General features: G+C 36.9%; 1 protein-coding gene across 6 annotated transcripts in view; it reads right to left on the bottom strand.

The window, feature by feature from the left end:
- Dock4 (dedicator of cytokinesis 4) overlaps positions 1-26947 on the bottom strand; it is a 445644-nt gene that overhangs the window by 180586 nt on the left and 238111 nt on the right. For all 6 annotated transcript variants that reach the window (XM_087206716.1, XM_004839630.4, XM_004839627.4 and 3 more), the window contains exons 9-12: positions 22660-22741; positions 21622-21682; positions 17735-17867; positions 14102-14190 (exon numbers count right to left, since the gene is read on the bottom strand). In XM_087206716.1, coding sequence (XP_087062842.1) covers positions 14102-14190; positions 17735-17867; positions 21622-21682; positions 22660-22741 — 365 coding nt within the window. The remainder of the gene's footprint in view (positions 1-14101; positions 14191-17734; positions 17868-21621; positions 21683-22659; positions 22742-26947) is intronic.

Raw genomic sequence — 26947 nt, 5'->3', positions numbered from 1 at the left:
CACAGCAAGAGAAACCACCAACAGTGTGAAGAGACAACTCACAATGTGGGAAAAAATTTTCATCAGCTGTTCCTTAGACAAAGGTCTACTATCTAGAATCTATAAAGAACTTAAAAAATCAGGACCTCACAAATTTAAAGACCCAATTCAAAAATGGGCATCTGAAATGGACAGACATTTCTCAGACAAAGAAGTAGAAATAGCAAATAAATACATGAAAAAATGTTCAGCATCACTGGTCATTGTAGAGATGAAAATGAAAACAACACTGAGATTCCACCTCATCCCAGAAAGAGTGGCTATTATCATGAAATGAACCAATAACAAATGCTGGTGGGGCTGTCAGGAAAGAGGAACCCTGCTCTACTGCTGGTGGGAGTGTAGACCGGTGCAACCATTGTGGAAATCAGTATGGAGATACCTCAAAGAGCTAGGACTGGAAGTCCCATTTGACCCAGCTATTCCCATGCTGAGTATCTTCCCCAAAGAATTAAAAGAATCATACCACAGCGATATATGTGCACCCATGTTCATAGCAGCACAGTTTGTAATAGCTAAAACTTGGAAACAGCCCAAATGCCCAGCAACTGGAGACTGGATCAAGAAAATGTGGTTTTTTTATAAAATGGAGAACTACTCAGCCATAAAAAATGAGAAATTAAGAGACCTTTATAGTGATACTCTTAAGTGAAATAAATAGGACACACGTGTATATACTGAATAGTTTCTCTGGTGTGAGAAATTGAAAGCGTAAATAAGGACTAAAAGGTATAATAGTGTGAAAAAGGAAGAAAAGGGGTAAATGGGAAGGGGAATTGGGAGGGGTAGGGGAAAGGAAAGAAGGGAATGGAATTAATATGAGAAAATGAAAAAATGGATACAAAGTCTTTGTAAATAGGGAGGATGGAGGGGTTGAATGGAGGCCAGGGGATGGGGGGAAAAATAAGAACCAAGAGAGATTATGTAAAGGTGCAAATTTCCAATGATGAATGTCATTATATTGTATATCTAAAATGTACCAATAAAAGAAAGTTTTTTAAAAAATACAAGTTGTTATTAAGTGTGCAGTTTAGCATATTATGCAGCTATAAGATCCTGTCTCAATATTAACTTCTCTTTGCTTTGGCTCCCATATGTATAAAATAAAAGTAATAATGATACAATACATTTTGGACAGTGCTTGTCATAAAGAAAGCATTCAGGACTATTAGCTTTACTGCTGCAACTACTGCTGCCACTACTCCAATATCATGCCATTGTTTCTCTTCTTGTACATCCCAACCATAAAATCAACAAATTAGCTTCTGTCAAAAAAATGGCCAGAGTTTCCTAAGTGTCATCCACAAAGGACACACTTCCTTTAATAGCCTTGCTCTCAACTTTTAGATAAAGCCAAGTATTACAATTAAGTTCTGAGAAGGTTTCAAAGGGAAATCTATCAGGATCAGTGTTCTAAACTAAGCATGGTGGCACATGCCTGTAATCCTAGACAGGGGAAGCTGAGGCAAGAGGATCCTGAGTTTGAGGCCAGGCTGGGCTACAGAGTGCCACCCTGTCTCTCAATCAATCAATCAAGCAAGCAAGCAATAAGCAAGCAAACAAGCAAGCAATGTTCTAACATGGAAAATCTGACAACGTCAGAAGTGAGAAATACAGGCCGGCAATGTAGCCAAGTAGATGAAAGATGGTTAAATTTTTAATGATCTAGGGGATTCCTCCATTAATAAACCAATACTCTAAACAAGTGGCAAATTCTGAACCCTTAAAGTATGTTTTGTTGAGAAGAAGTCTTACTACTATCTTACTCCTTTTTTCACTTGTCCTGAGTTTTCTTTGTTTCATTTTTTCCTTCTTCATTTCCAGCCTCTAAGTAGATTAGATTTTCTTATTTACTTTATTTTTCATTCTACTACTCTGGAAATTATATATGCTATTTTTTCAATGTTTACCATAAAGAGTTGACTTGAGGACTCTATTTAATCAACATTTCTGGGGAAGGTAGAATTTTGCAACCCTGATGATGATGACACATTTTTTAAATGTTGTTTACAGTCAGTGCTTATGTAGATTTATTGTCACATTTATGATTCTCTCTATACACTCTTGGCTCTGCATTTCTTTCCTTCAGGATTCATTTTTTCCTCACGATCATTTCTGACTAGTTATTTCCATGTATATAGGTGGTAAACTCTCACACTTCATTTTAAATTTTATTTACTTCAGTCTCACTTTGAAATAATAGTTTGACAAGTACCAAATTCAAAGTTGGCATTTTCCCCTAGTAAGTTATTATTCCGTGACATTCTGACCTCTGCAACTGCTCCTAAGATGACTGTCATTTAAGATAATCAGCATTTTCTGTCTGGTTCTAGTTTGGGCTTTGGTGGTTTGTAGTTTTACCATTATTCCACATATGACTTTAGACGTATTTATCCTGTTCACGACTTCTGTTATCTGAGAACTTTAATCTTCTGCAAAAGTTCTGCAAAGTCTCAACCTTCTCAAACATTGCAGCTTTCGCATGTGCCCAGTTGGCTCCTTCTGGAATTCCTATTAGATGCATGCTGGCCTTTTAAATTTAATCATCTGTGCCTCTTAAATGTTTATTCAGGTTTTTCCACTGCATTTTCATAGCATCCTGGATGATATATTAAGTTATATTTTCAGTTTATTGATTTATTTTTCAACTGAGTTCATTTCCTATTTAAGTAGACCTCTTTTATTTCAATAGCATTAAAAAAAGAATTTTAATTTGATTTAGTTCTCTCTTGGACTGCTAGAATATAAGCACTCAAGGAAAAGGATTTTCATTTGCTTTGTTAAATGCTACACACCAGGCCCTTGAGTAACTCCAGAAAAAGAGATGCTCACTTAGTGTTTTTTGATGCATAAATTTTTTAATCTCCTTATTTTTTCCATTACAAATCTCCTTTGCTCCCTCTTAGTTTTTTCTTGATAGTTTACTGCCTAAAACTATAGGATATGATTCCCAGTTGTTTCATCTGCTTATTCTGCCTCACTGCTGATGATGTGAGGATTGATTATTGTTGTTATCATTTTGTTATCTTTAGTGAGTACTGTTTTGTTCACAAGAATCCCGTGCACCATCGGTGTGGAAGTGATGATATGAGATGGTTATAGTTCTTTTTTTTTTTTTTTTGGTACCGGGGATCGAAGGGATGGTTATACTTTTAGTCTTATCAGGCTATTCAACTAGGATTAGAACACTGAGTTTCAGTTACAAATTTTGGATAGTTATAAATTCAGATGAATGGCATACGCATGGAGTTCTAATGTCTTAGGGAGAATCACTCATCCCATCCCCCTTTAAAAACAGAACAGCTCGTCAAGGCCCAGTATTAGAGGACTCACTTCTAGGTGTCACTTGAACAGACACAGGCCATATTGTGTCTTCCAGGGATAATTCAAAATGGAAGGCTCTGATTCTCAGCACTGATTTCAATGTCTGCCCTCCTTTACCAGAGCATCTACTTGAGTGGCATTCTTCTAGTTTGGACCTTCATCTTTACATCTGACAGTGTGGTTTCCCTCATTTGACACTTTAATTCTTTTTCTTCCAGTATCTTGGTTGTAATTTAAACAGCATTTTCATGTAGCAGAAGGATGGTCAAAATAGTTGAACCCACTATATTTTGGAAAGCCAACTTAATCTAAAATCCTTGAAATTCCTATTGTTTTCCAATTAACACAGTGGCATTGCTGCTTCAATGTACAACTTCAATGTTCAATGTAATCATAAATAGGTACTAACCAACCAAAAAATTTTTCCAATTACAGAGTATTTAAGGACAAACTTACCAACATTTAATTGAAAAACTATGCTCTCTGAATTTTATAAATGTATCAAATTAAAGTACAAAATGAAATCCCAATACTGATGAAAATATTGATTTAGGGAATGTAAGACAATGAAAACTTAATGGCATATATATACATAATATATATAGTTTTCATTGTCCTGAGTTTCTATATAAGTATAGAAGACAAATTATAGGATATTGATACATATCTTCTAAAAATACATATGCTAAAAACATCTAAACTAAGGATAGATTTGCTAATATTGTAAAAAGATTTCCCAAAAAAGGGATCTAAAGACTATATTATAAACTATAAGAAATCATAAATTCCTAAATTGAATTTTGGGGGTAAGGGGCCGATATGATTGTTCCCTAGGGCATTTTAAATACTAGGCATTTTAAAATTTAACTACATCAGAAAGAAATTCAGTTAGAACATGCAAATGTTAAATAGTTTAAATTGTACAAAACATCTATTAGAGAAGGAAATGTACTCCCCTATCCCACTTCGAGTTCTGTTTTCTAGAATTAATCAATGTTTTTAATTTCTTGTATATGCTACCAGATTTTCTTCCTTTTAATTATGACAACTCTTATAAAGAAAATAAACCACAGAGTGAGGTAAAAATACAAAAGATAACTGGCTATAAAAAGCATTGCTCGGAAGGTAACATTCAAGTTTTGGAAAAGACGGCAATGTGGAAAAGGGAGAGTTGGTGCTCTATGCAGACACACAGTGTGCAAAAGCCCTGCCTCAGGCAACTTTGGAGGATGGAGAAATGAGAAGCAAGCAGAGCCAGCTGTGGCCAGAGTAGGGCTGGAAAGGAAAGAGGGGCAGCACTTACAGAGGCCAGGGTAAAGGACCCTTATTCTACGTGCCAGGAGAAGCCACAGGAGAATTTCAGGTAAAGGGAATTGATGTTTTAAGAAAGTATTCCTTGAATAATGGTACTAGGAAAATGGTACTAGGAAGGGAGAGAGTAGAATTGATGAGCCCAGTTAGTGGTTATTCAGCTATAGAGGCAAGAGATAACACAGGCTCATGCTAACATGGTGGCAACAGAGATGGATGAAAGTGGTAAACAAAGCTGTATCTTGGAATACACAAGTCATATGTCTTGATGCTATATTAGATGTGGGGAGACAGGAGAAAATGGGGACAGAAGGCTTCTGATCATCTGAGCTGAGAAATGATATAAAAGATGGAGCTCTGTACTGAGATAGGGATATTACTTAAGAGAAGAGGAAAAAATAGTCATTGGCATTGTCTTTTCTAAACAAATACCTTTTAGTGGAGTTTTTTAATCTTTCCAGAGGATTTGGGTTAGTTTCAGGGGCTACTTGCTTTTAGTGTAAAAATATCATTCAGGGTTTTATTTGGTTTTGTTTTGTTTTGTTTTGTTTTGGTAACGGGACCTTGTGCTTGGGAAGCACACAGAGGCACCAATAAGCTAAATCCCTGGCCTCCTTCAGTATTTCTTAAAAGGCAGGTGTATTAGGAATAAATTCCTTCAGTTTTTGTTTCTCTGAAAATGTACTTTGTCTTGAAATTAGAAAGACAGTTTTGCTGGACACAAGATTCTTGGCTAACAGTTTTTTCATTCAGCACTTTGAATACCTCATTCCACTGCCTTCTCACCTCCATTGTTTGCTATCTGAAGTCAGAAGATAATCTTATTTGGATGACTTGGTATGTAATAACTAGTTCTTCTCTTATTGCCTTCAATTTTGTTTTGTCTTTCAGCATTTTTATTAAGATGTGTTTGGGTATAGATTTTTTTCTGTTTCTCATATAGTCACTGAGCTTCTTGGCTGGATAGATTGTTTTTCAACAAATCTGAGAACTTTATCAGTATTTCTTCAAACATTTTTTCAGCTCCTTTTCATCTCCATTCTTCTTCTGATCCTTCAGTTTCATGTATCTTTGTGTGCTTGATGGTGTCCTGAGGTCATTTTAAAAAAATTCTTTATTGTAAAATCTCCATAGCTTCTAAGAGTGCCTGTTAGGTTGAATTTCCACAAGTTAGGTCAGTTCTTTTCAGGAGAAATCCTCAGTTTTATCTACCAATCCCTCTGGAACAATTCTCTGAGCCACTGTTCCAGAACTGGAGTGGGAAGAAAGGTCCACTTCTGCAGAGTAAAACTATTACTACTGTATGAGCAATGTGCCAGGTGGAGGCAGCGTTAGTTTGAGCTGCTATAACAAAATACTATAGATTGGGTGGCTTATGTAAACAAAGAGTATTTATTTCTCACAGTCCCGGAGATCAGAGAATCATTGTAGTTGAATTCTGGTGAGGATGCTTTTTAGGCCATAGTCTACTATCTTCTCATTATAACTTCACATGATGGAGAAAGAGCGAGCTTAACAGGATCTCTTTCATAAGGGCACTAATCCTACTCATGAGAGCTTCCCCCTCACAATCTAGTTATATATCAAAGGTGCCCACCTCCTAATACTGTGATATTTAGAGATAGGATTTCTAAGCCTGTCCTGCAAAAATATTATGAGGTATCAGCAAAACTTCCTAAACATGGTAACTAGATTATTTTAGAAAATCACCTGCAATAGACTCTGTTCACTTATAAAATATCTTGGCCTCAATATTACTAGTCTCTTGTTTTGTTTTTGTTTGGGTGGTATGAGGGATTGAACCCAGAGACTGTACTGAGCTACATTCCCAGCCCTTTTAAAAATTTTTTATTGTGAGACAGGATCAGGCTAAGTTGAAGTTATCCAGACTAGGCTCCAACTTGAGCCCTTCCTGTCTCAGCCTCCCAAAGTGCTGGAATTACTTTTCTTCTATTTCTTCTTCTCCATATTTGATTTTTGTGGGTTTTTTTCTTTTTTTTGGTACTGGGGATCGAACTCAGGTCCTTGTGCTTGCGAGGCAGGCGGAGGAACCACTGGGCTAAATCCCCAGCCCTCCACATTTGATTTTAAAAATAATTTAAGTTTTACATCCCTCACTAAAATGTTGTATGTTCTATCTATAAGATAAAATATTTGATTTTTAAAATAAATACACAAGAAGCTATGCATCCTATTTGGGTCCAATTCAGAGCCAGGGAAAACATTCAGAGTTACCTCCTGACTATCATATAGCAAAACCCTGGCTGGATCCATCGTGGTGTTAGCACAGGGAGGTCAGAGACAGGGTCTCAGGGTCTCTGGAGCAAAGCAAAGAAAGGAAGCCATGCATCTAGAAGGTACGGTGTCAAGTAAGACAAAGCTGTTGGAAAATGAATCAATGAGGTAAGTAAGATTGTTAAGAGATCAGAGCATAGAAATGAGTCAGGTGAGGACAATAATATCAGGATAATAAGCTGAGAGCCATGAAGGATTACGTGCTAATTACACAGTGGAGGGGCCCACTTGCTTAAAGCCTTTATATACCTGGACTAGACCACCAAAAAGAGAGCTGTCCCTCAGTATGTTTCTTCTGCTTCATGTGGTTATGATTTTTTTTCATAAGTACTTTCAAAGTCGACTTAAAATAAAAACAAAGACTGAAAGGAAGACAATGAGAAAAGAAAGAAAAAGAAAGGGGAGAAGGGAAGTAGGGAGAGGAAAAAAACATTATTCTCCTCCCTCAATAGTCACACCTTGATTTCTGACTTTCAGGTTGTATTATTCAATTTGTGGATATGCCTATTGATATTTCCACAAACTAAACTCTTAAATAATGCGATTTTGGTACCAGTGAGGATAATTCACAGGGTCTGATAATAGGATCACTTCATGAGGATCACATCCTTGAAATCTTTAAAGTGTGTACCCCTATCCATTGGGATGCAGACCTTACAATATGTAAAGGACATGATGAGGATGAACAAACCATCTTGTGATTATAATTGCTGGTTCATGATCTGCTTTCAAAGTTTTAGGAAGGCTTTCACATTTTCTATGAAAAAATGGTTATCTGTGGTGGATTATCTAATAGTCAACTTGTAAGGCCCAGCTCAAATGAATCAACATGGTCTGGGTGTGGAAGATTCATGTGAGGATTGTTATCAATAGCCATAAAAAGAGAACTGGAGGGGAAGATCAGGGGCTGTTGATTTTCTAGGAGAAGCTTGCTGAGGCTGGTTATTCTGATGCAAACTAGGCTGTTCTCATTAGAGAAGGAGCTTGGGCCTCACTGTAACTGGGAATGGCTGGTGTTCTCAGGGGAGCTCTGATCTTCACCGTGAGCATCACTTCCTGGTTCCAGTATAGATCCCTCAGCCTGGTAGCACAAATCCTTTATCCCACCAGTGTAGGTTTTCTGTCTTCCACCACTGGCCTTTGGGCCTTCCAGATGCAGATCCTCAATAAACACAAGCATTTGAGACATTGCCGAGTGTTCTAGGCCACTGGCTGGACTCTGGAGGACACTGCCTTGTACTCTAGGCCTTAGCTGCACTTGTGTGGGACATTGCTGTGGGATCCAGGTCCTTGGCTGTATTCTTTGGGCCTCTAGTGTGTGGTTAATCTCTTGCACTCCTCTGTATTTGACTTTTTGGGTAAATATCAAAATAATCCTATAAATTATGTGTCCTATATTAAATATATTCCCTTGCCAAAACTCTGACTACAACATTATCCCATGGCTAAGAGTTATAGAGAAAGTAATACCGGAATAATACATAAGTCACTGAATATCAAAAGAAGGGACATAGAAGATATCTGGAATTATTTACTTTTGTTGAATCTTTTTTTTTTTTGGTACCAGGGATCAAACTCATGACCTTGCACATGCAAGGCAGGTGCAGTCCCACTGACCTAATCCACACCCTTTTGTTGAATCTTTTTCGGAGAAGAAATTCACTGATTAGGGATGAGGGCTGGAGAGGAGTCCATCCAGATTTGGTAAAAAGGTATAATTATAAGAGTGGATGCAACCAGACTGAGAGAATTTAACATTTTTTTTGATTAACGGGATCTTTCAAAGTTTTGTTCTTATTCTGATTTAGGATATCAACATTTCAATGGTACACACTGAGGATTATATCAAGGTTGAAAAGGTTTTGTGCATTTGTTCATTTTTACTGTAATTATGATTCCTTATTTGTATCCTTTATGACACCAAGTTACATGTGAATCCACTGGCAGAAGCCACTGCATAAAAATGCCCATATAGCACAGTGATGGTGATCGGAGCCAGCTACCCTAAAATAGGGCACCTTGGCACAGGGGATACCTTAAGAGGCATCATGTGCAGAAAGGGCTCTTTTCCCTAAAGTAGATTAGACCCTTGTGAAAGAGGTGCCTTCCCTATATCCAGAGGAAAAGAACATTCTTATCCAAAAATGAAGGGGTTTGCAGAGCAGAACCTGAAAAGCAGGCCCTGCTCCATTACCCCATTCCCTCTCAGTCATACATTTCGCCCCTAATATCTCACTATGGCTCTGCATTCATCATCAAATCTACCATAAAATATGAAAGGTTAACTGTCTCTTCGGATCTTTATTTCCTAATGAAGGGTTCCTTGTCACTTAAATAAATCTGTATGGTTTTCCTTTGTTAATCTTTCTTTTGTTATAAGAGGATCAGTCATGAAATGAGTGAGGAGGTATTTTTCCTGTACTATAATAGCATGTACAATTGTAATTCGCTAATATTTAATTGAAATATTTGCATAGTTTTATACCTAGCAAATCTTCTAAACAGTATTCCTAAGATTACATCAAAATTAGATAAAGATAATTCAGAAAATAACTTTAATCTTCAATCAATACATTCTTTAACTTATAATTTGGGGTTAGGATTTTTATTTTTAATACTGAATGTGGCTTTAAAAAATATCTTGAGTATAATTTAGTATTATATTTTCAGCCACATTTTTTTCTTCACTGTCATCAGAAGAGAATGGGTTAGGAAAAAAGGAAATTAAAAAGATAAGACAACCGCAAACAATACATCCTGGCTTTTCTTTTATTATAGGAGACAGAAAATTTTAATAACGTCTGTAAATTAGATAATAGTATTATATCAGTGTTAACTTCCTGATTTTGATAATTATATTGCGGTTATATTGCCATGTCTTAAAATAAATGTAGAGAGGCATTATGTCTGCAATTTGCTTTCAAGCAGTTCAGGAAATGAAATTCACGTATGTCTGCATGCGATTAATATATACACATATATATGCATGTATGTGTATATATACATACATGCAAGAATCAGAAGCACTGATATAATCCTTACGGATTATACAATTCGGCCATAGTGAATTAAATGTGTATATGTTGGGCAGGGCCCAAAAATAAAGCAAATATAAAATGTTAATCTTTTGGAAATAGTAATCTTTCACACTATTACTACAACTTTTCTGTAAGTAAAATGAGTTAAATATAAAAAATTTTAGAAGAATTAAAAAAACATGGTTTAATAATTAGAAAATTCTAAAAATAAGCAAAACAGTAACATGCTATATTTCTAGCCAATAGGTGGTGCCAATAAGTATTTCTTTTATTTTAACGCTACAAGAAAGCAAAGTTTCAAATGTAGTGTTCAAAAATCAGAGGCACTTATTAAAATCCTTTAATGTTATAGCATTTTTGTAATACTGAATTAAGTGAGGACATTAGTATGTGTGGATAAGACTATCCATCACAAAATACAGCCTAACTCTTCCAAAAGTCTCCTTCCACCTCAGCTAAATAAAAAACAGGATACTTTTTGTACTGAGCTAAACTGTTTTCCCTATATGCTACGTAGGCCCTTATTTTAACCTTCAGTGGAGGTTAAAAAGTACAGGACAGGAACATAACCACATACACTCATCTTACTAAGGCAGAAAGAAGAGCTTCCAGAAATTTACATGGTTAGCAAATATGATTTCTTCCAGTTGTAAGCTGCACGTCCAGACTATAGGAAATATGTCACAAATATGCAGATGATATGAAAAGATGCTGAAGTTTCCCTTGGGACATACTGAACTACTCTAGTATGGTTTTTACATACTTTATCTCAATCTTTAGAACTGAATTCACCTAATTTAACATTCCTAGAATTCAACTGCTATCTACCAGAGGTGAGGTTTATAATAACCATATGCTCAACAAACCTAATCGATGCTCATTTTAATGAATATTTTGAGAATTGAAAATTCTCCAAATACTGCTTTTGAATTTTAAAATTCCCAAACAGCACAACTTTGAAGATTTCAAATTACTCAACCTAATTAAATCTTTCTGTAGAGGTATATTAATTCAATTATTTTTACCTTTAAAAGTTAAATGGATCACTTGCAATTTTCTCTCAGTATCTAAACTCAACAAAGATAGTGGTTAATGTACCTTTGCAGTGTAAGTCTTTGGTCAGAGGAAAAATACCCAGTTAACTAGATGAATGCTTTTATGTAATAAAGAGACAAGATTACAACTCCAAGAGATAGGATGACATCAATGAAGCATAAAAGGCCTGGAAATTAGCTGGTAGAACTTGTTTCAAAGTAATTTCAAAGTTATTCTTTTCTTCTTTTTTTAGTATCAATGACTAAGGAATCTCAGGAGGAAAGCAGGAAAATACTTTTTAAGAGTGAACTCAATTCTCTTGAAAATATTTGACTGCACTGCTTCCATTTAATCAACAATTCTGTGTTCCAAGGAGAAAACAGTGGAAGTCAACATGTCAACCACTGAGCACTGAACATTAGGCAGCCCAATTTCTCACTTCAGTTTCTTACACCTGGGCTTCCTCTTCTACTTCTAAGTAAGTCCCTGGAGCTTCTCTCTTCAATAATAAAGCCTGGAAACAGAATACAGATCCTGCCTACTGGGCAGACAGCGCCGGCTCCTTGAGAAGGCGAACAGATCAATGTCCTAGCAAGACTGAAGGGTAAAAACTCTGATGGGAAGAATAAGTCCTGGTTTAAAAGCTGTGTTCTGAGTTTTCTCCCTCGGGAGCAGTATTACAGAGTGATGAGGTTTAGGGCTGGGTAGGTCTTGACTTGGAAGGGCTAGAAAGGATCAGGTAGAGATCAGAGGACTGAAAGGTATAGAGCTGCAGGCTGCATAAGACTGGGTGGGACTCAGGCTTGAAGAAGGATGGAGAAAGGCTAAGGGCAGGAGAGCAGCAGGAACAGGTAAAATGAGCCATACCTTTCGCTGCCTAGGAGTCACAGTAGTACCAAGGTAGGCAGCAAATGGGGATGGATCTCACCGAAGGGAGAAGAAAGCCTTCACAGGAAGCTCTATAGGACAATGGTGTCTTTCACTTTTTATAAAGGCAGTAGCAAGCAGTTTTCATAATGGTAACAATGGCTATGAACAGAAAAAGGAAGGCTTAAGGAATAAGGTGATTTGAGTCTCGTTTCTTGGTAGGGTCTCACACAGGATTCCAGGAAGGGCACAGTGAACTTGTTTGGGAGGCACGAGATGGGTCTGCAGGATAATGCACCCTTGCTGCCTATGTCCGGAGGCATGCGACACACTTTCCAGCATGCTGTCCTCCATAGGAACATCACGTGAATTACCAAGGGAATCAAAACTTTCTATTGGCTACACGAAAAAAGTAAAGAAAACCAAAATTACTTCTATGTACTCTATTTATCCCAATATAGGCATAATGTTATTATTTTAACAAGTAATCAAGTATTAATGGGTTATTTTACATTCTTTTTATGAGACAAAGTCTTTAAAACCTGGTGTCCATGTTACAGTAACAGTATCCTTCAACCTCCACGCTGTACTAGCATCCAACAGCCACATGTGGCGGGTGCCTACCAACCCGGCAGCACAAGTCTGGAGCATGTTTAATGACCGAATAAACGCCCGTGGGATCAAGAAACACCAAAGGGTTCAGAACAGAACTACTAGATTTGTTTTTGTTGTTGTTGTTTTTCGGTACTGGGGATTGAACTCGGGTCCTTGCACTTGCGAGGCAGGAGGCGGAACCACTGAGCTAAATCCCCAGCCCAGAACTACTAGATTTGGCTGGAAGCCAATGCATTTAGTCAAGTTCTACCAGCTAATTTCCATTTTACTGAGGATGCACTGAAGTGAAACCATTTGGTCTACACAATCGAAACTATTATAATTCTTTCATAAGAAAAGAGAAGACAGGCACACATTGCAGTTTCCATGAAGTCTACTTATCTCTTCATGTATTCCTCTCCCATTATCTCGTAGGGACTCTGCCCTCAATAGTGAGTGTTCCAATCTCTTATTTATTTAGTGGTAAATGTAGGATTCTGTCCAAAGCAAATAAAATCCATCTGCATCAAATAAATCCAAGTTACTTCCCCAACTCTTGGGAGAGGGAGGAGAGAAATGAGCTCACCACTCACTTCTGCTGGAAGGGATGCCACATGTAAGCTGTGGGACTTTCGGCTGTCACTGAACTGAACCACAGAGCTGCTGTCTGCAGCTACTTTCTGTGGGCTTTTTGGTCTAGCAAGATGTGCATGAAGCTGAAAAAAAAAGTGACCTGAGCTTAAATCTGGTTCTTGTAATTGCCAGGCAAGCTGGACTTAACACAAATATATATTCAAGGTGTTTTTTTAAAAAAATAACTCCTAAAAGACAATGTCCTCAGTTCAAGGAACGGTTCATTTAATTTAAAGTATCATTAAAGCACACAACTTTGCTTTACTTAGCTTCAATGTCAGTTTGAAGGATGCAGAGGACACAAATAATATTTACCAAGTTTTTCCTGTTAATCAAATTTAAAGCACCTCTTTATACTAGATAACCTATATAGGCTATATATGTGATATATTCTATGATATGTTACTACTGTAATATAACATATACTGTATGTTACATATAATTTACAGTGGTATATTTCAGTTCCTTTCTGAACAAGCGTGCGCACATTTTCTCTGTGTAACGTCCAATCAGCATCACTCTCCTCAGTTGACTTCAATATACGAACATGTATATTTGTTACCCAGTAAAATAATGTCCCTACTTGCAGAGAACTGTAGAGGATGCAGCAAGCTTTTAGTGGTCTCTACTGACAGATTTCCATTTATCAAACCTATTTCAACTTAAAAGTCACAAAACCCAAACATATTTGCCATTTAATTTTTAGCTTTTGGTAAGGGTACTGCTGAACAAATTCTGGTTCTCTGCTTCGTTTCAAACCAGAACGGAATACATTTTTCACAATTTTATGACACTCTATCAGTGCATCCAGAGACATATCACAACGTTTACTGACCATTTTTAAAGATCGGCAGCGATGAGAGATAGAGAGAAAAAACAAAGGGCACACCGTTTTCTTCTCTCAAACAAATTTCTTCAGTCTGAAATAAAAGTGTAGAGAAATTTAGCCAGCCCCATATCCTCACCTGCATTGGAGCCAGTCAAATTATAGCGTGCATTCAGCTTCTTGATGATGTTCTCATGGATTTGGTACCACTCACTCTCTGTGTTGCACCTATGAAAACATCACTGTTAAGCTTCAATGATGTGTGACAGCAAGCATTGACCTTAACAGCACATCTGCTCTTTTTGTTATAACCTCTATAATGTTCTTCCCTAAATCTCCTTAGAATCCTCCAGAACCTACTGCATATGACTGTCAGTTTTAGCAAAGTTGCCCTAAAATGAGCAGAAAGGCCCAGCCTGATGTCTGCTCACCTACCTTATAACAGAGCAGCTGAGAAGAACAACTCATAGATTAAAAGTGGACCCAAACAGAAAAAGAAAAATCTCACAGAACAATGCATAAAGTGAAGACTGTGCAACTAAGAATTCTATAACTAGATTTGAAATCTCATGATTAAATGAGCTATGTCCTTCAGGCTATTTACTTTCTCTGTGAGTCAATTTCTTCACGTGTAATACAGAGATAATATATGTACTAGAACAGTGATGGCGAACCTTTTAGAGCTTTCAATGGTAACAAACCTCCGGCTACAGCACACAGGCTATAGGTTCACCACCACTGTACTAGAACATTAAACATGAACCTAGGATAATCTCTTTCATGTAATAAGTGCTCAATAAATATTATTTCTCATTAATGAGTAGCTAGTCTCTATCTTCTGCAAGATTACCAGCTTTGGCCAGCATGAAAATGTCACAAATCAAACAAAATAAATTGATATTAACACAGCTTACACTAGCAAAATACTGGCAGCATCTACCAAGGACACTAACGTACTCTAAGATTTTCCATGTGTTGGAGAAATGGTATCTCCCTCTTCTTATGCTCATAGCTATCTGTACCTCTTCTAGCTCTTCTCACTTACTAGCTCATGTTATCTCTGTTGATACGGTGACGTTCACCTAGCAGATTATGAAGGTTCTTGAGGACTGGATCTAAGGCTGGCTGCTATCTGAGTCCTCCTCAGGACAATGACTAGTGACTCAACATTAGCGCATGGATAGATGGATAGATGGATGGATGGACGGACGGATGGACGGACAGATGCCACAAATGTTCTTTCCTAAGAGTCCTAAGTATCAAGATTTTATATCCAATAGAGCCAAACATTCCATAGTACAAACTTCATTTCCTGATGATCATGTTTGAGGCAAATAATGCACGATTACTAGGAGATATATATATATATATATATATATATATATATATCCTCAAGCTTTTCCAGGATGAACACAATAGAGGTTATTTTCAAATCAGTTAACAGTGGCATAATCAAACTGAACATAAAATCTTGAAAGTGTGGAAAATTAAGATGGAAGAAACCATCCCACTTCTCTTATTGTGAGACACCAAACTGCTATTTATAACATTTGGACTCCACAGTCTTATTTCAGCCCAGTAGGGAAGGAAGAAAAATAGTCTGCTTTCTATTAGTTAAATGACTTCAGAGATTATGCCTTTAATTTAAAAATTCCAAATAAAATCAGAGCTCCTGAAGTAGGCCACTGAAATATCTTCCAGTCTCAGACAAGATATTTGTCACTATTCTGTGAGTCCCAGACGGGCTAGGGATTTGGTCATCTTAACAAATAGAAATTTCTTCCAATTGTTTCTAACAAGCACTTTTCTGCAGTATTTTACTATATTCAGTTTCTTCCTATTGCACAGTGACTATTTTGACTGGCCAGCATTTTGAAATGAGTTCATAGTTTGCTGAATTGGCATTTTTATGGAATTTCTCTTCTAGGGAGAATTATTAAAAACTATATTTGATCCTTAAGAAAAAAGACAATAAAATACCAAAAAGAGCAACATGATTATTTTTATGAGAGCGAGTGTCTTCCAGAGTCAGAGCTGGAATTCATGGGTCTTCTTCAGCTGGCTGCATAATCAAGGGTGACACCTGTAACGGTCAGTCCTTCAGTTTTCCCAGTGGCAAGATAAATATGGCACTCACTATCCACACCTGGAAAGACTATCCTAAGCCACGACTGTGTTTGCAGAGAATTTTAGTTTTCTTAATAAGCAGTGCCACAAAACATCATCATCACATTACTCGGCAGTGGTGTGAAATAACATCTGTGAAGATACATCCTGATAATCAGAGGACTCAGGTTCTGGAGTTGGATAATCCTAACTGCAAATCTGATTTCCTTTCTCATTAGCATCTGCTCCTTAGGTCTGTTGTGTAGTAAGCACACACTGAATAAACGATGTTTTATGAGTACTAGAAAGAAGGTCACTAGGGATGGAAGTCCAGTCCCTACAAATGAGGTGCTGCTGTGTAATAAAAGAGTAACAAGTTGTATTACTCATTAGTTTCAAGAAGTTTTCAAGTCTGAAATCAAGGTCAGGTTTTTATCCCTCTTGATAGGGATAACGTGAGTTCCCAGTCCTCTTTCAGTCTATAAATAAATTTTTGTTAATTACTAAATGTGTTGCAGAGGTCCCATTGGGTGGAAAGTAGATAAATCTATGAACCTTGGAACAGCGGTCAAAAAGCACTTTGAAGTGTATGTCCCACAGTCAGCGGGTCAGTAGTGTTACTAAATATGAGAAAAATATTGGCATGTGTGGGAGCTCTCAGCACATAAAATAAAAGACGAAAGCAATTTGCTCATGGAGGTGGCCAGTAACGTGGTCCTTAGGCCAGGAACTGGCTTGCTATGGTGGTCCCCACCTTGGGAAGGTGCTCAGGATGGGTTGATACAAAACCTGTACACATTTAAAAAATCATTTAACTTAGAATTTGGGCCATGGGTTAAACTGTGCCCCCAAAAGATAAAGCTGAAGTCCTAATACTCGATATCCTAGAATATGACCTTATTTGGAAAAGGGTTCTTGCAGAGATACATGTTATAAAAAGGTCACTGAGGAGAGCCTCAATCTGATGTGACTGTGTCCTTACAAAAGTAGAAATCTGGACACAGAGATGGGCATGCACACAGGGAGAACGCCATGTAAACATGGAAGCAGATGTCACCATGATGCATCCATGAGCCTCAGAACATCAAAGACTGTCAGTAAACCACTGGAACCCAGGGAAGAAACACAAAGCAGATTCTCCCTCACAGCCTACACAAAGTACCAACCCTGCCACACTCTGACCTCAGACTACCAGCCTGCAGAACTCTGGGGCAATGAACTGTCGTTTAAGTCATGCTGTTTGTGGTACTCTGTTATGGTAGGTCCACCAAACCAATACACAGGGTAAGAACCTAATCACTAGAGATTCCCTTTCCTGATTCTAATAAATTTATATTAAAAATACAGTATTTCCTCCTTCCAAGAACAAATTGTCTGAAGGCAAATAAATGCTAGGTTTATAAATTCATTAGAGGTACTCTAGATGGTAGATCATCTACCTAATTAATAAATTGTATGTATTCACTGGCTCTTGATTTCATAATTCCTTTGACTGGCAAACAGTGACTTGTGGGCTCATTTGTAGCAAGTCAACAGATTACTGGGCTAAAAAAGGTAGCATAAACCGGTTGCATAAACCTAAGTCATCCACTGTTCAATTATCTGCCCAGGTGGGATCCACACACGCTCCATGCCCAGCCAGTCCCTCCCTGTGCACGTGTCTTACATGTACACCTTCAGGACGAGGTCATCTTTTGTCTCTCCCGTCAGCAGGTCGGCGATGCTGAGAACCGCACAGCCAAAGGGCCGCCGATACTGCACACTGCAGGCGTTCTTTTTTTCTCCTGCTCCCATTCGACCTGTCCAGTGAAACAGCAAACATGACCCATGGAGACATCTGATTAGATGTATCTTAAATACAGCCACACAGAGCAACAAGACGGGTCACACAAAATGTATCAGAGTCATAGGAAGGACACAGGTTCAGGGCAGCAGAAGACACTGTTTCAGTCCAGGACTCTGATCTCTAACCACAGAGCTGTGTGACCCTGGACAGCAGCTTACACCCTGGGCATCAGCGCCATCTGTAGAACACAAAGATTGGAGCTGATTACATGTTTGGGAACCACTTTCCTGCTCCAAGGATTCATGGAGGCAAACCAAGAGGTTCACATCATCAAAGGTAGTGATGGTGCCTATTGGATTTTCTATTTAAAAATAAGCTCCATATTCAAAAGTTATGTCAAAATCTCACCTTCAAAAGGAAGCAATTGGAGATTTTCTGAATATACCAGTAAGCACAGGTGATGAAATGAGCAGGCTTCTGCCTTACAGGACAGGCATTTCATAACTCAGTGGATTACTCATCTCTCCCGGGATCATTTTGACTGCTAGAAAGTTTAAACTTGTTTCAAGTTGTCATATACTTTAAACCATGCTATGAATATACGATTTTAATTTGCTGTTGGCAAATTAGTTATCAGTGTATTATTTTGAAAACCAAAAGCAGTAAGTATGCTGAAGTTGAAATATATCATGTTAATATAGGGAAAATATCTGCAAATTTGTCTCCAGATGCTTGTCAACAGATTCATAAATTGTTTCTATCTGAGTACATCAAGATGTCTCCAGCACTGCCAAAATCCAATGTTGAATGGAATTAATTAAAAAAATAAAAGGATGGTAATATCCAATTTGGTTTTTCCATTTACCACCAATAAAGGAAAACCACTTCTGCAAAATGTCACTTTTAGGAAAATATTTACAAATAGCAACCTTAAAAGTAGTTAATTTACAGATAGAAGTGAAACTAAAGAAATGGACAAAATAAGTCAGTTGCTTTTTAGATGTTAGAAATGTAAGAACTTTAAACATCACCCTTCTATGACCTGGTGCTGCATTCTGTGGCTAAATTTCAATCTACGTAATTTTAATATAATTTCTGCAAAGCAGACATCTTGAAATGTCATATTTAAATTTAACTATCAAGGCCGGGGATTTAGCTCAGTGGTTCCGCTGCCTGTCTCGAAAGTGCAAGGTTCCAAGTATGATCCCCGGTACCAAAAAAAAAAAACACAAACAAATAAATTTAACCATCAACCAACCTAACTTTTACTTACAGAACTGATTTAAACAAATTTAAAACAATGGCCATTCATTAATTTTTTTTAAATGTTCTATTTATCTCAATTTGGAATGACTACGGATTGCATTAGGGTAAAATACATGCTACAATCTTGACCAATGTCATGATTTAAAGAACAATTTTTAACTCATCCCTTTGTACATTAAGATGATGACAAAGTGATTAGGAGGAGTGCTGCCGTAAGAATCATTTCAGGAGACTCTCTAGCTAGCATGATCATTCCAAGCCCTGTGAGACTTAACTCCACGTGTAGCCATAAGTTTTCCTTCCCGGCTCTGTGGGCACCACAACTTTGAACACCAAGGCTTTGGTCTACTTACTACACCAAAATCAGGATCTGATGCCAGCCTTGATGTTCCCAATCTAGGATTAATAAGAATTCATAGTACTGGTCCGATTTCTAGGAAAATTCTCTAAGCAGGATGGAACGTGGGAGGAGTGGGGAGAAATAAACCATTGAGCAATCAGCCAAAAGCCAAAAGGGAAGGCATATACATTGAAAGAATTTAATAACTCAGGATGTACAGAGGAATATAAAAGCATTTTTCTTTTTCTCTCTCCTTTTTTCCAAATTTGGGCATAAATTCCCAGAACTGACGTATTTTTGTTTCTGCTTTTGGCAGCCAGTCACGGTCACTGTGCCCTTTTCCCAGTAAGGCAGGTACAAGGGACATTGTATAAAAAAATAAGAAGTACCTGTCCCTGACAAATAACAGTCTTCCACTCCTTAATTTCACTGCTTCAAAGGAACTGGCAAACTAAGTCTTAACCCTTTTTTTTGAGTGTTTTACCTTAATCTCATTTCTCTTCAGTCTCAAAATATCAAGCCAGTAAATATGTCTTGCAAGTTTCCTGCAACAGTCCTAGGAAAGCATTCACTTGACCAAATCTAGGGATGATAGGTAATTTCTGGTTCAATATTCTTTCTGATAACTTAATGACCATAAAAACCTTAGTAAAAAAATATCACTAATGAAGTGCCATATATTTGAAAGGCAGCCCTGGGAAAGGTCACAGTACTGAGGTGACTTCCTGGGGCACACTGCCGTGCCTGAAGGTCGGGGGCTGGAAGGGCCCATACTCTTTTGCATATTTTGTTATTGCCCAAACCTGTAGCTACAGTCTAGAAAGTTCTGGAAGCAAAAGTGGTTTACATTTCCCCCAATGCTGTAGGAGATTATATTCATATTTTAGCAATGTTTCCATGAAGATATACAAAACCACATTTTATATTACCAATTGGCATCACAAATTTGAATTAAAAAACAAAATCACATATTATCATGTACCCCGTCATCCTTAAAACAGGCAGATGTTTTAGCTCAAAGTACATGAAAGGCTAGGCTGAAACTTTTCCAATATTTTAAAATTTTTTTCATTTTTTCTCACATATTCATTTATGAAAATTAAAAATAAAGTTTATTTTTTTAAAATTTATTTCTCCGTCCTTTAAGTGTAAGAATAACATTAAATGTAAACAGGTTTTCAGAACAATATCTATGTTGGAATGACAACATATTTCATATTCTCTATGTGCAAGTGGTTACTGTATGTATAAAAAGGCTATAAAACAAAGATTATCTTGCAGGACTGTGTAGAACATTATTAACTCCCTTGCAGAAATATTCCCATGCAAGTAATGCAGCCCAGTTAGTGAAAAAGTGGGAACAAATTCCCAAGATCAACTGGTTAGGCATAATAGAAAAATCGTGTTGGTTACACTATTTCTCATTTCACCTCGTTGCTCTGCTATAAAACGCCTGCTTTTAGAGGTATTTTGTGTGGAAAATGAGGGAACATATTCTGTTTCCACTGAATATGAAGAACACCAAAGAGTTTTCAGCAAAATGCTAATGAATGCTACATTATATAAATGTTTTCGTAGTAAAATCAAATTTGGGGAAAGCCAGGATCAACCAAGTTAGATATGCATATTTATTTTTCCCTGTACAACTTCCAGACCCTTTAATAAGCTGATGACATTATACAACATACAACATATGGTACTCAGTGCCTCATACCTCTTTTCTTACAGCATCTTCAGCAGCAATGCTCTGGAGCATTGTGCACTTAGAAAAGGCTGGTTGGTGTAAAACTTTCATAAACTTGTAGGAAACTCAGTGCCTAAAAGTTTATTTTATGCAACCAGAAATTGGAACTTAAAAAGACAAATACAAAATGTTTGAATCAAATACATTTCAGAGGTCCAATAGAACAAAATGAAACACAACGAACTCCTTAATAACTCTTTCAATGTAACAGACAAAATCTGTTTATGGTGGGTGAAGAAGTTGTATGCAAGGCTGTGAAGGTCAGAGAACAATTAAGGACCTCTGTGCATCTATGATTCAAATTTAGCTGCAGACAGCCAAAAACAAAATTCAAAACAAAAAAACCCAAACAAAAAGCACCCATACAGAGACTTCTCAGCTGCTCATTCCTAATGCAGTGACCAGTGTTGTACCTACCAATTCGGATAATGTGCACAGTAATGTAGATGTCCTTTCTTAACTCGCTGCTACCCAGATCCTACCAAAAAAACAAAGCCTGGTTATTTTAGGAGTCATAATCTATCTATACAGCAGTGCAGAGCATACTACATTATTTCACAAATAATAGAAGACAAAGATGAACACGGACATTCTTAATGCAATGTCTGTAGCAGAAGCACATGATTCAAATCACATTTTTAAAATACCAATTTTAAGTCAATTATTGTCAAGAAATACTTCAAAGGAAAGACCGTGGTTGAGTCAATCTCTCAGCTCCTCACTCCGTAAACACTTCTGAACACATACTAAATATAAGGCACCATGCTAAGCCCCGTCACTACTGTACTTTGGTAACAGTAAAACAGGGTCAATATTATTAATAGAAGTATTAACCAGAGTATTAAAACCATATGCTAAAGCAAATAAAGTAACTATGAATGGTGGTATTCAGAATTCTGGCTGTAGATGTAATTTGGGTGATATTTACAAAGGTTAACCAAAATCACTACTTTCTCTCACAATAATTGATTTCTCTTAAGTAATATAAAGTACATATAGTTCTCATTTAATGACCAAGTTCTGTTCCTGGAACTAGGTGATTAACTTAATTGGTCGCTAACTAAGGCACTCTGTAGTATGTACACTGCAATATTCAGAACAAAGAAATGGTCAAAGGGAACTCCAACTGGATGACTTTGCTCTTAATTACATAACTCTTACATGCAGGACTATAATGTATAATAAAACATAGAACTACAGTGCTGTACTACACAGTACAATCAGCAAAAATTATATAGTACTGTACTGTAGAAGAAGCCACCACAAGGCCATAGCGCACCTCACACTCCTGCGATCTAAGTCGAATGTGGGTCATAAGTCTGAGTGGCAGGTGCTAAGTCCCAACAGCACGCCTTGGTCCTAAGTCCAAACAGCTGTTGACCAGGTGGGTCATTAAACAAGGAATATCTCCTAAGTGGAAGGATGTGCTGCATGGACGAAACAAGATCCACTCACCATGAAGAGAGAGCAGTGTCGCTCTGGTTTATCCGGGGCTTTGGGAAGCCCATTTCTATTCAGTCTCAAGAAAAATCTCTCACTATAAAAGAAAAAAAAAGTTTAACACTTTAAAAGATTATTTAATAGTCATCCTTTTTCAATTGCTCCTCATCCTCAGAGTTAGCCTCAACACTTACTAGGCCATTCACACAACTTCAAAATTCTCATATAAGTTAGGAAAGTATTGATGATAATAAACATTTGCTTCACTTCTGATAAAACTGCCAGAGAAGCAAAACATAAATATATCTGCAAAATAATTAAATTTTAAAGCAAAAGGATGGGTTTCCAAGCCAGTGATATTACTGTTATTATTTCAAAAGTGGAAACCAATACACAAAAACGAGAAAATATAGCCTAATGTTTTGTGTCTGTATCTGAATTTTTTTTTCATGTTTTGCATTATTTAATTAAAATTAAGGACAAATGGCTTTTTATTATATGGACTTCTATAATCCAAAATGCAAATACAAGTTCCAAGAAGTAAAACTTGAATTTTCTTTGGTCTATAAATGAATAGATATCAAACTCTCCACTGAACCTGCATTTTAAAGTATAGCACTACCTACATTTAAAGCAAACACAAATGATGCTGTTGATAAGCCACTAATTCAAGTCAATAAATACTTATGAACCCTATTTAGAGCCAAAGTAATGTATGACATTTTAAAATATGAAGTAGTTATAAATCCAAGAAAAATTAATCTACCAGCTATCATGAGCTTTGAATCCTAACAAAATTTCAATATCCTAGTGTCTATGATAGAATGAAATAACTGCCTGCCGCAGGCAAAGAACACAGAAACAATATCCATGAATGTGAAGTTGTCACGTCGTGTGGCCTTGGTCAGTGTTGCTTCAGCCTAGCAGACAAGGAGGGAAATAGAATGCAGGACCTTAGTAAAAGGCCTGGAGCCTACCAAGTCTCTATGTTATTCATCACTAGATCTTTGCTTTAAACAATGGCTCTTTATGTAAATACATACAAGGAGAAAAGTGAGAACCCTAAACAGACCTCTAAGGACACATGTGGATTTGAATTTATGGCTGTTTTAGAACACTTTCATTCTCTTTTGTGATCTAAATCTAGACAAATATATTTAACAGATTCAACTGGCTAACTTCATCTTTTTCTCATATTAGGCCTATTCCTGACTTCTCCTATGAGAAAGGGTAACCAATACACATTTCTATGGAGTCATTTTCATCCCTATTACCCAAGTTTTTTCTATAAAGCAGGTGGCTGATAAGGCCTGAATGATGTGAATATAAATTGCTGCAAGAATCCTCAACTGAAGCTCAATTCCCACACAATCTTATTCTGAAATGGGGGTTGGCAATGATGGATACAACCAAGAATGCAGAGCTAAATATGTCTCATCCAATTGTTATTTACTATAATTAAACAAAAAGGGCAGCAGGCTGTCATTATAGTGGAAGAAAATTCACCATTATTTCTAATTTAAGGTATGATGAAAACATATTCAAAAATTAATCGTGAGGGCCAGGGATTTGGCTCAGTGGTTCCATTGCCTGCCTTACAAGCACAAAGACCCAAGTTCGATCCTCAGGAATAAAAAAAAAAAAAAAAATTAATCATGGGATAAAACAATTACATTTTAAATAGTCATACCAACAGGAAATACTTTTGAGAACCCATCATTTGACAAGCACTCTGCTAAGGACTTCATATGGATTAGCTCTTTTATACTCACTGTGCTCTTAGGAAGTAGGTATTATTATGATCCATACCCATTTTATAGATGGGCAAACTAAGATAAAAATAGTTTTGCCCAAGATCACAGAGTTGGTATATTACTAAGTAAGGGTTCTATCCCAAATGTCAACTGAAAACCCTCATACTTCACTTGAAATTTATAGGGAAATTATTTCTCTGCTGTATACAAGTATTGAGCAAACATTTCCAGAATGTTGAGATAAAGACATAGTCATTCAACACTGAGATTCCACCTCACCCCAGAAAGAATGGCTGCTATCAAGAAATCAACCAATACCAAATGCTGGCGGGGCTGTGGGGAGAAAGGAACCCTTCTCCATTGTTGGTGGGAGTGCAGCCTGGTGCAACCACTGTGGAAATCAGTATGGAGATACCTCAAAGAACTAGGACTGGAAGTTCCATTTGACCCAGCTATTCCCCTGCTGGGTATCTTCCTCAAAGAATAAAAAGAATCATACCACAGCAATATATGTGCACCCATGTTTATAGCAGCACAGTTTGTAATAGCTAAAGCTTGGAAACAGCTCAAGTGCCCATCAACTGGAAACTGGATAAAGAAGATGTGGTTGTTTTTTTTTTTTAATAAAATGGAGTAGTACTCAGCCATAAAGAATGAGAAATTAGAGACATTTACAGCTAAATGGATGCATACTGAGGCCATCCTCTTAAGTGAAAAAAATAGGACACACATGTAAATACCGAAGTTTCTCCAGTGTGAGAAACTGAAAGTGTAATGATTAAAATGAATAACTGATAATTTGAAATAGGAAGAAAAGGTCCAAAGGGGTAGGGGTAGCGGGAGGGGAAGGGGAAAGGAAAGAAGGGAAAGGAAAACTTGTGAGAAAAGAGAGAAAATGGAAACAAAGTCTATGTAAATAGGGAAGGGTGGAGGGGGTGAAGGGCACACAGGTAATGGGGAAAAAATAAGAACCAAGATACATCATGTACAGGTACAAGCATCCAATGATAAATGTAAACGTACTGTATACCTAAAATGTACCCATAAAAGAATTTAAGGAAAAAAATAAAAAAAGACATAGTCATTCATGTACTTGGGACACCCACATGACCTTATCAAGTCAGGTCCCAAGATTTCAGGGTAAATATTGCCCTTCTTAGGCTAACAGGAATGAAAGAAATGGGAATTCTGACTTAAAATGCTTCAGGGTAGCCCCTGATTGAAACTGTCCTTTGGTAGTTTTTTCAATTAAAAAATTAGTTGAGAAAGATTATTCTACTAAGCAAAGGCAAACTCCAAAAAGATTTAAGAACTTGATTCTACTTAGTCAAAACCACTAAGGTTTAAGACTGTTACTTGTTTTACTTCTCAGTCTCCAGTCACAAGCTAACATGTTTATTAACTACATTTTAGCACAAAACAAGTGACAGAAGCAATTTCCATCCCCTGTATCACTGACAGTAGAATCCACTGTATTTCTCGAGATTTGAGTGTATGTGAGGTTCCTCTTTCTGCATATTTAAACACTTGAGACAAATTCCACACTATCTTCTGACAGATCAGTTTAAAATGATGAATACCAATATGATTAATATATAAAAGTCATCAACATTTTAGATATTTAAACATCAACTTCAATGCTGTCACATCAATGTTCTGCAAAAAAACCCGTTTTCTAAAATACTCCATTTCAGAGAAAGATCCTTTTTGCTCTGTCACTATTTTAATTTCACTAGTCCATACAGAATCCTGATTATACAAGTATTATGGTATATCATATCCCATTTGAGAAAGAATATCAATATGTATCAACTCCGTGACGTATCACTTAGTTTAAGGATGCCTTAAGAGAGAGATGAAAATAGACTGAAAATGATACTCTGGAGAAATAAGTCAGGCGCAATTTATTAAAAGCCAGACAGATTTTAAAAGGAAAAAACAAAGAAAAATCTTTGTGACCAATTACAAAAAACATTTTTATTCATTTGGTAACATATTGTTGTTATACAAACACAATCAGTATCTCTTCAGCTTTACTGATATAGCAACTACTTAATCAGCAAATGGTTCTGGAGGAAACAAAGGCCCACGGTAATGTATTTCAGCATCTTGGGATTAGAACTACCTGCCCACACTCACAGGTCTGGAGAACAGCAGAATGTATGCCTAACCAAGTTAATGCTATTTTATTTCACACATCCTCTAAATTATCTGAACTATCTCACGTCAAGTTTTGTGGCCACACAAAAACATATTTTTGATGCTCTATCTTAAGTTTGTTTCTACTGCAACCCTATTATAAGTGATCAGGAAACAAAATTTTTATACACTTAAAAGATGTCCTATTACAAGATGCATATACCTCCAATACATCATTTATACTTTTTTCCTAAGCATAAAAGGTTTGCCTGTTTCTTTCCTATTACACTGTGACCAACTAGAGAAGAGGCTCATAATTAGTAACCTGTGCATCTTTGGCTTCTAGCCAGTGATTTCTTAATAAGACTAAATAAATTCAATCTTTTAGGGGGACAACATTCAAATAACTG

The sequence above is a fragment of the Heterocephalus glaber genome, unplaced genomic scaffold (assembly GCF_053883595.1).
Source record: "Heterocephalus glaber isolate CG9 unplaced genomic scaffold, H.glaber_assembly_v1.0 deba00000676, whole genome shotgun sequence".
In the NCBI taxonomy this organism is placed as follows: domain Eukaryota; kingdom Metazoa; phylum Chordata; class Mammalia; order Rodentia; family Bathyergidae; genus Heterocephalus; species Heterocephalus glaber.
Note: the sequence above shows the minus strand (reverse complement) of the source record. Positions and strands in the feature narration are given on the sequence as shown.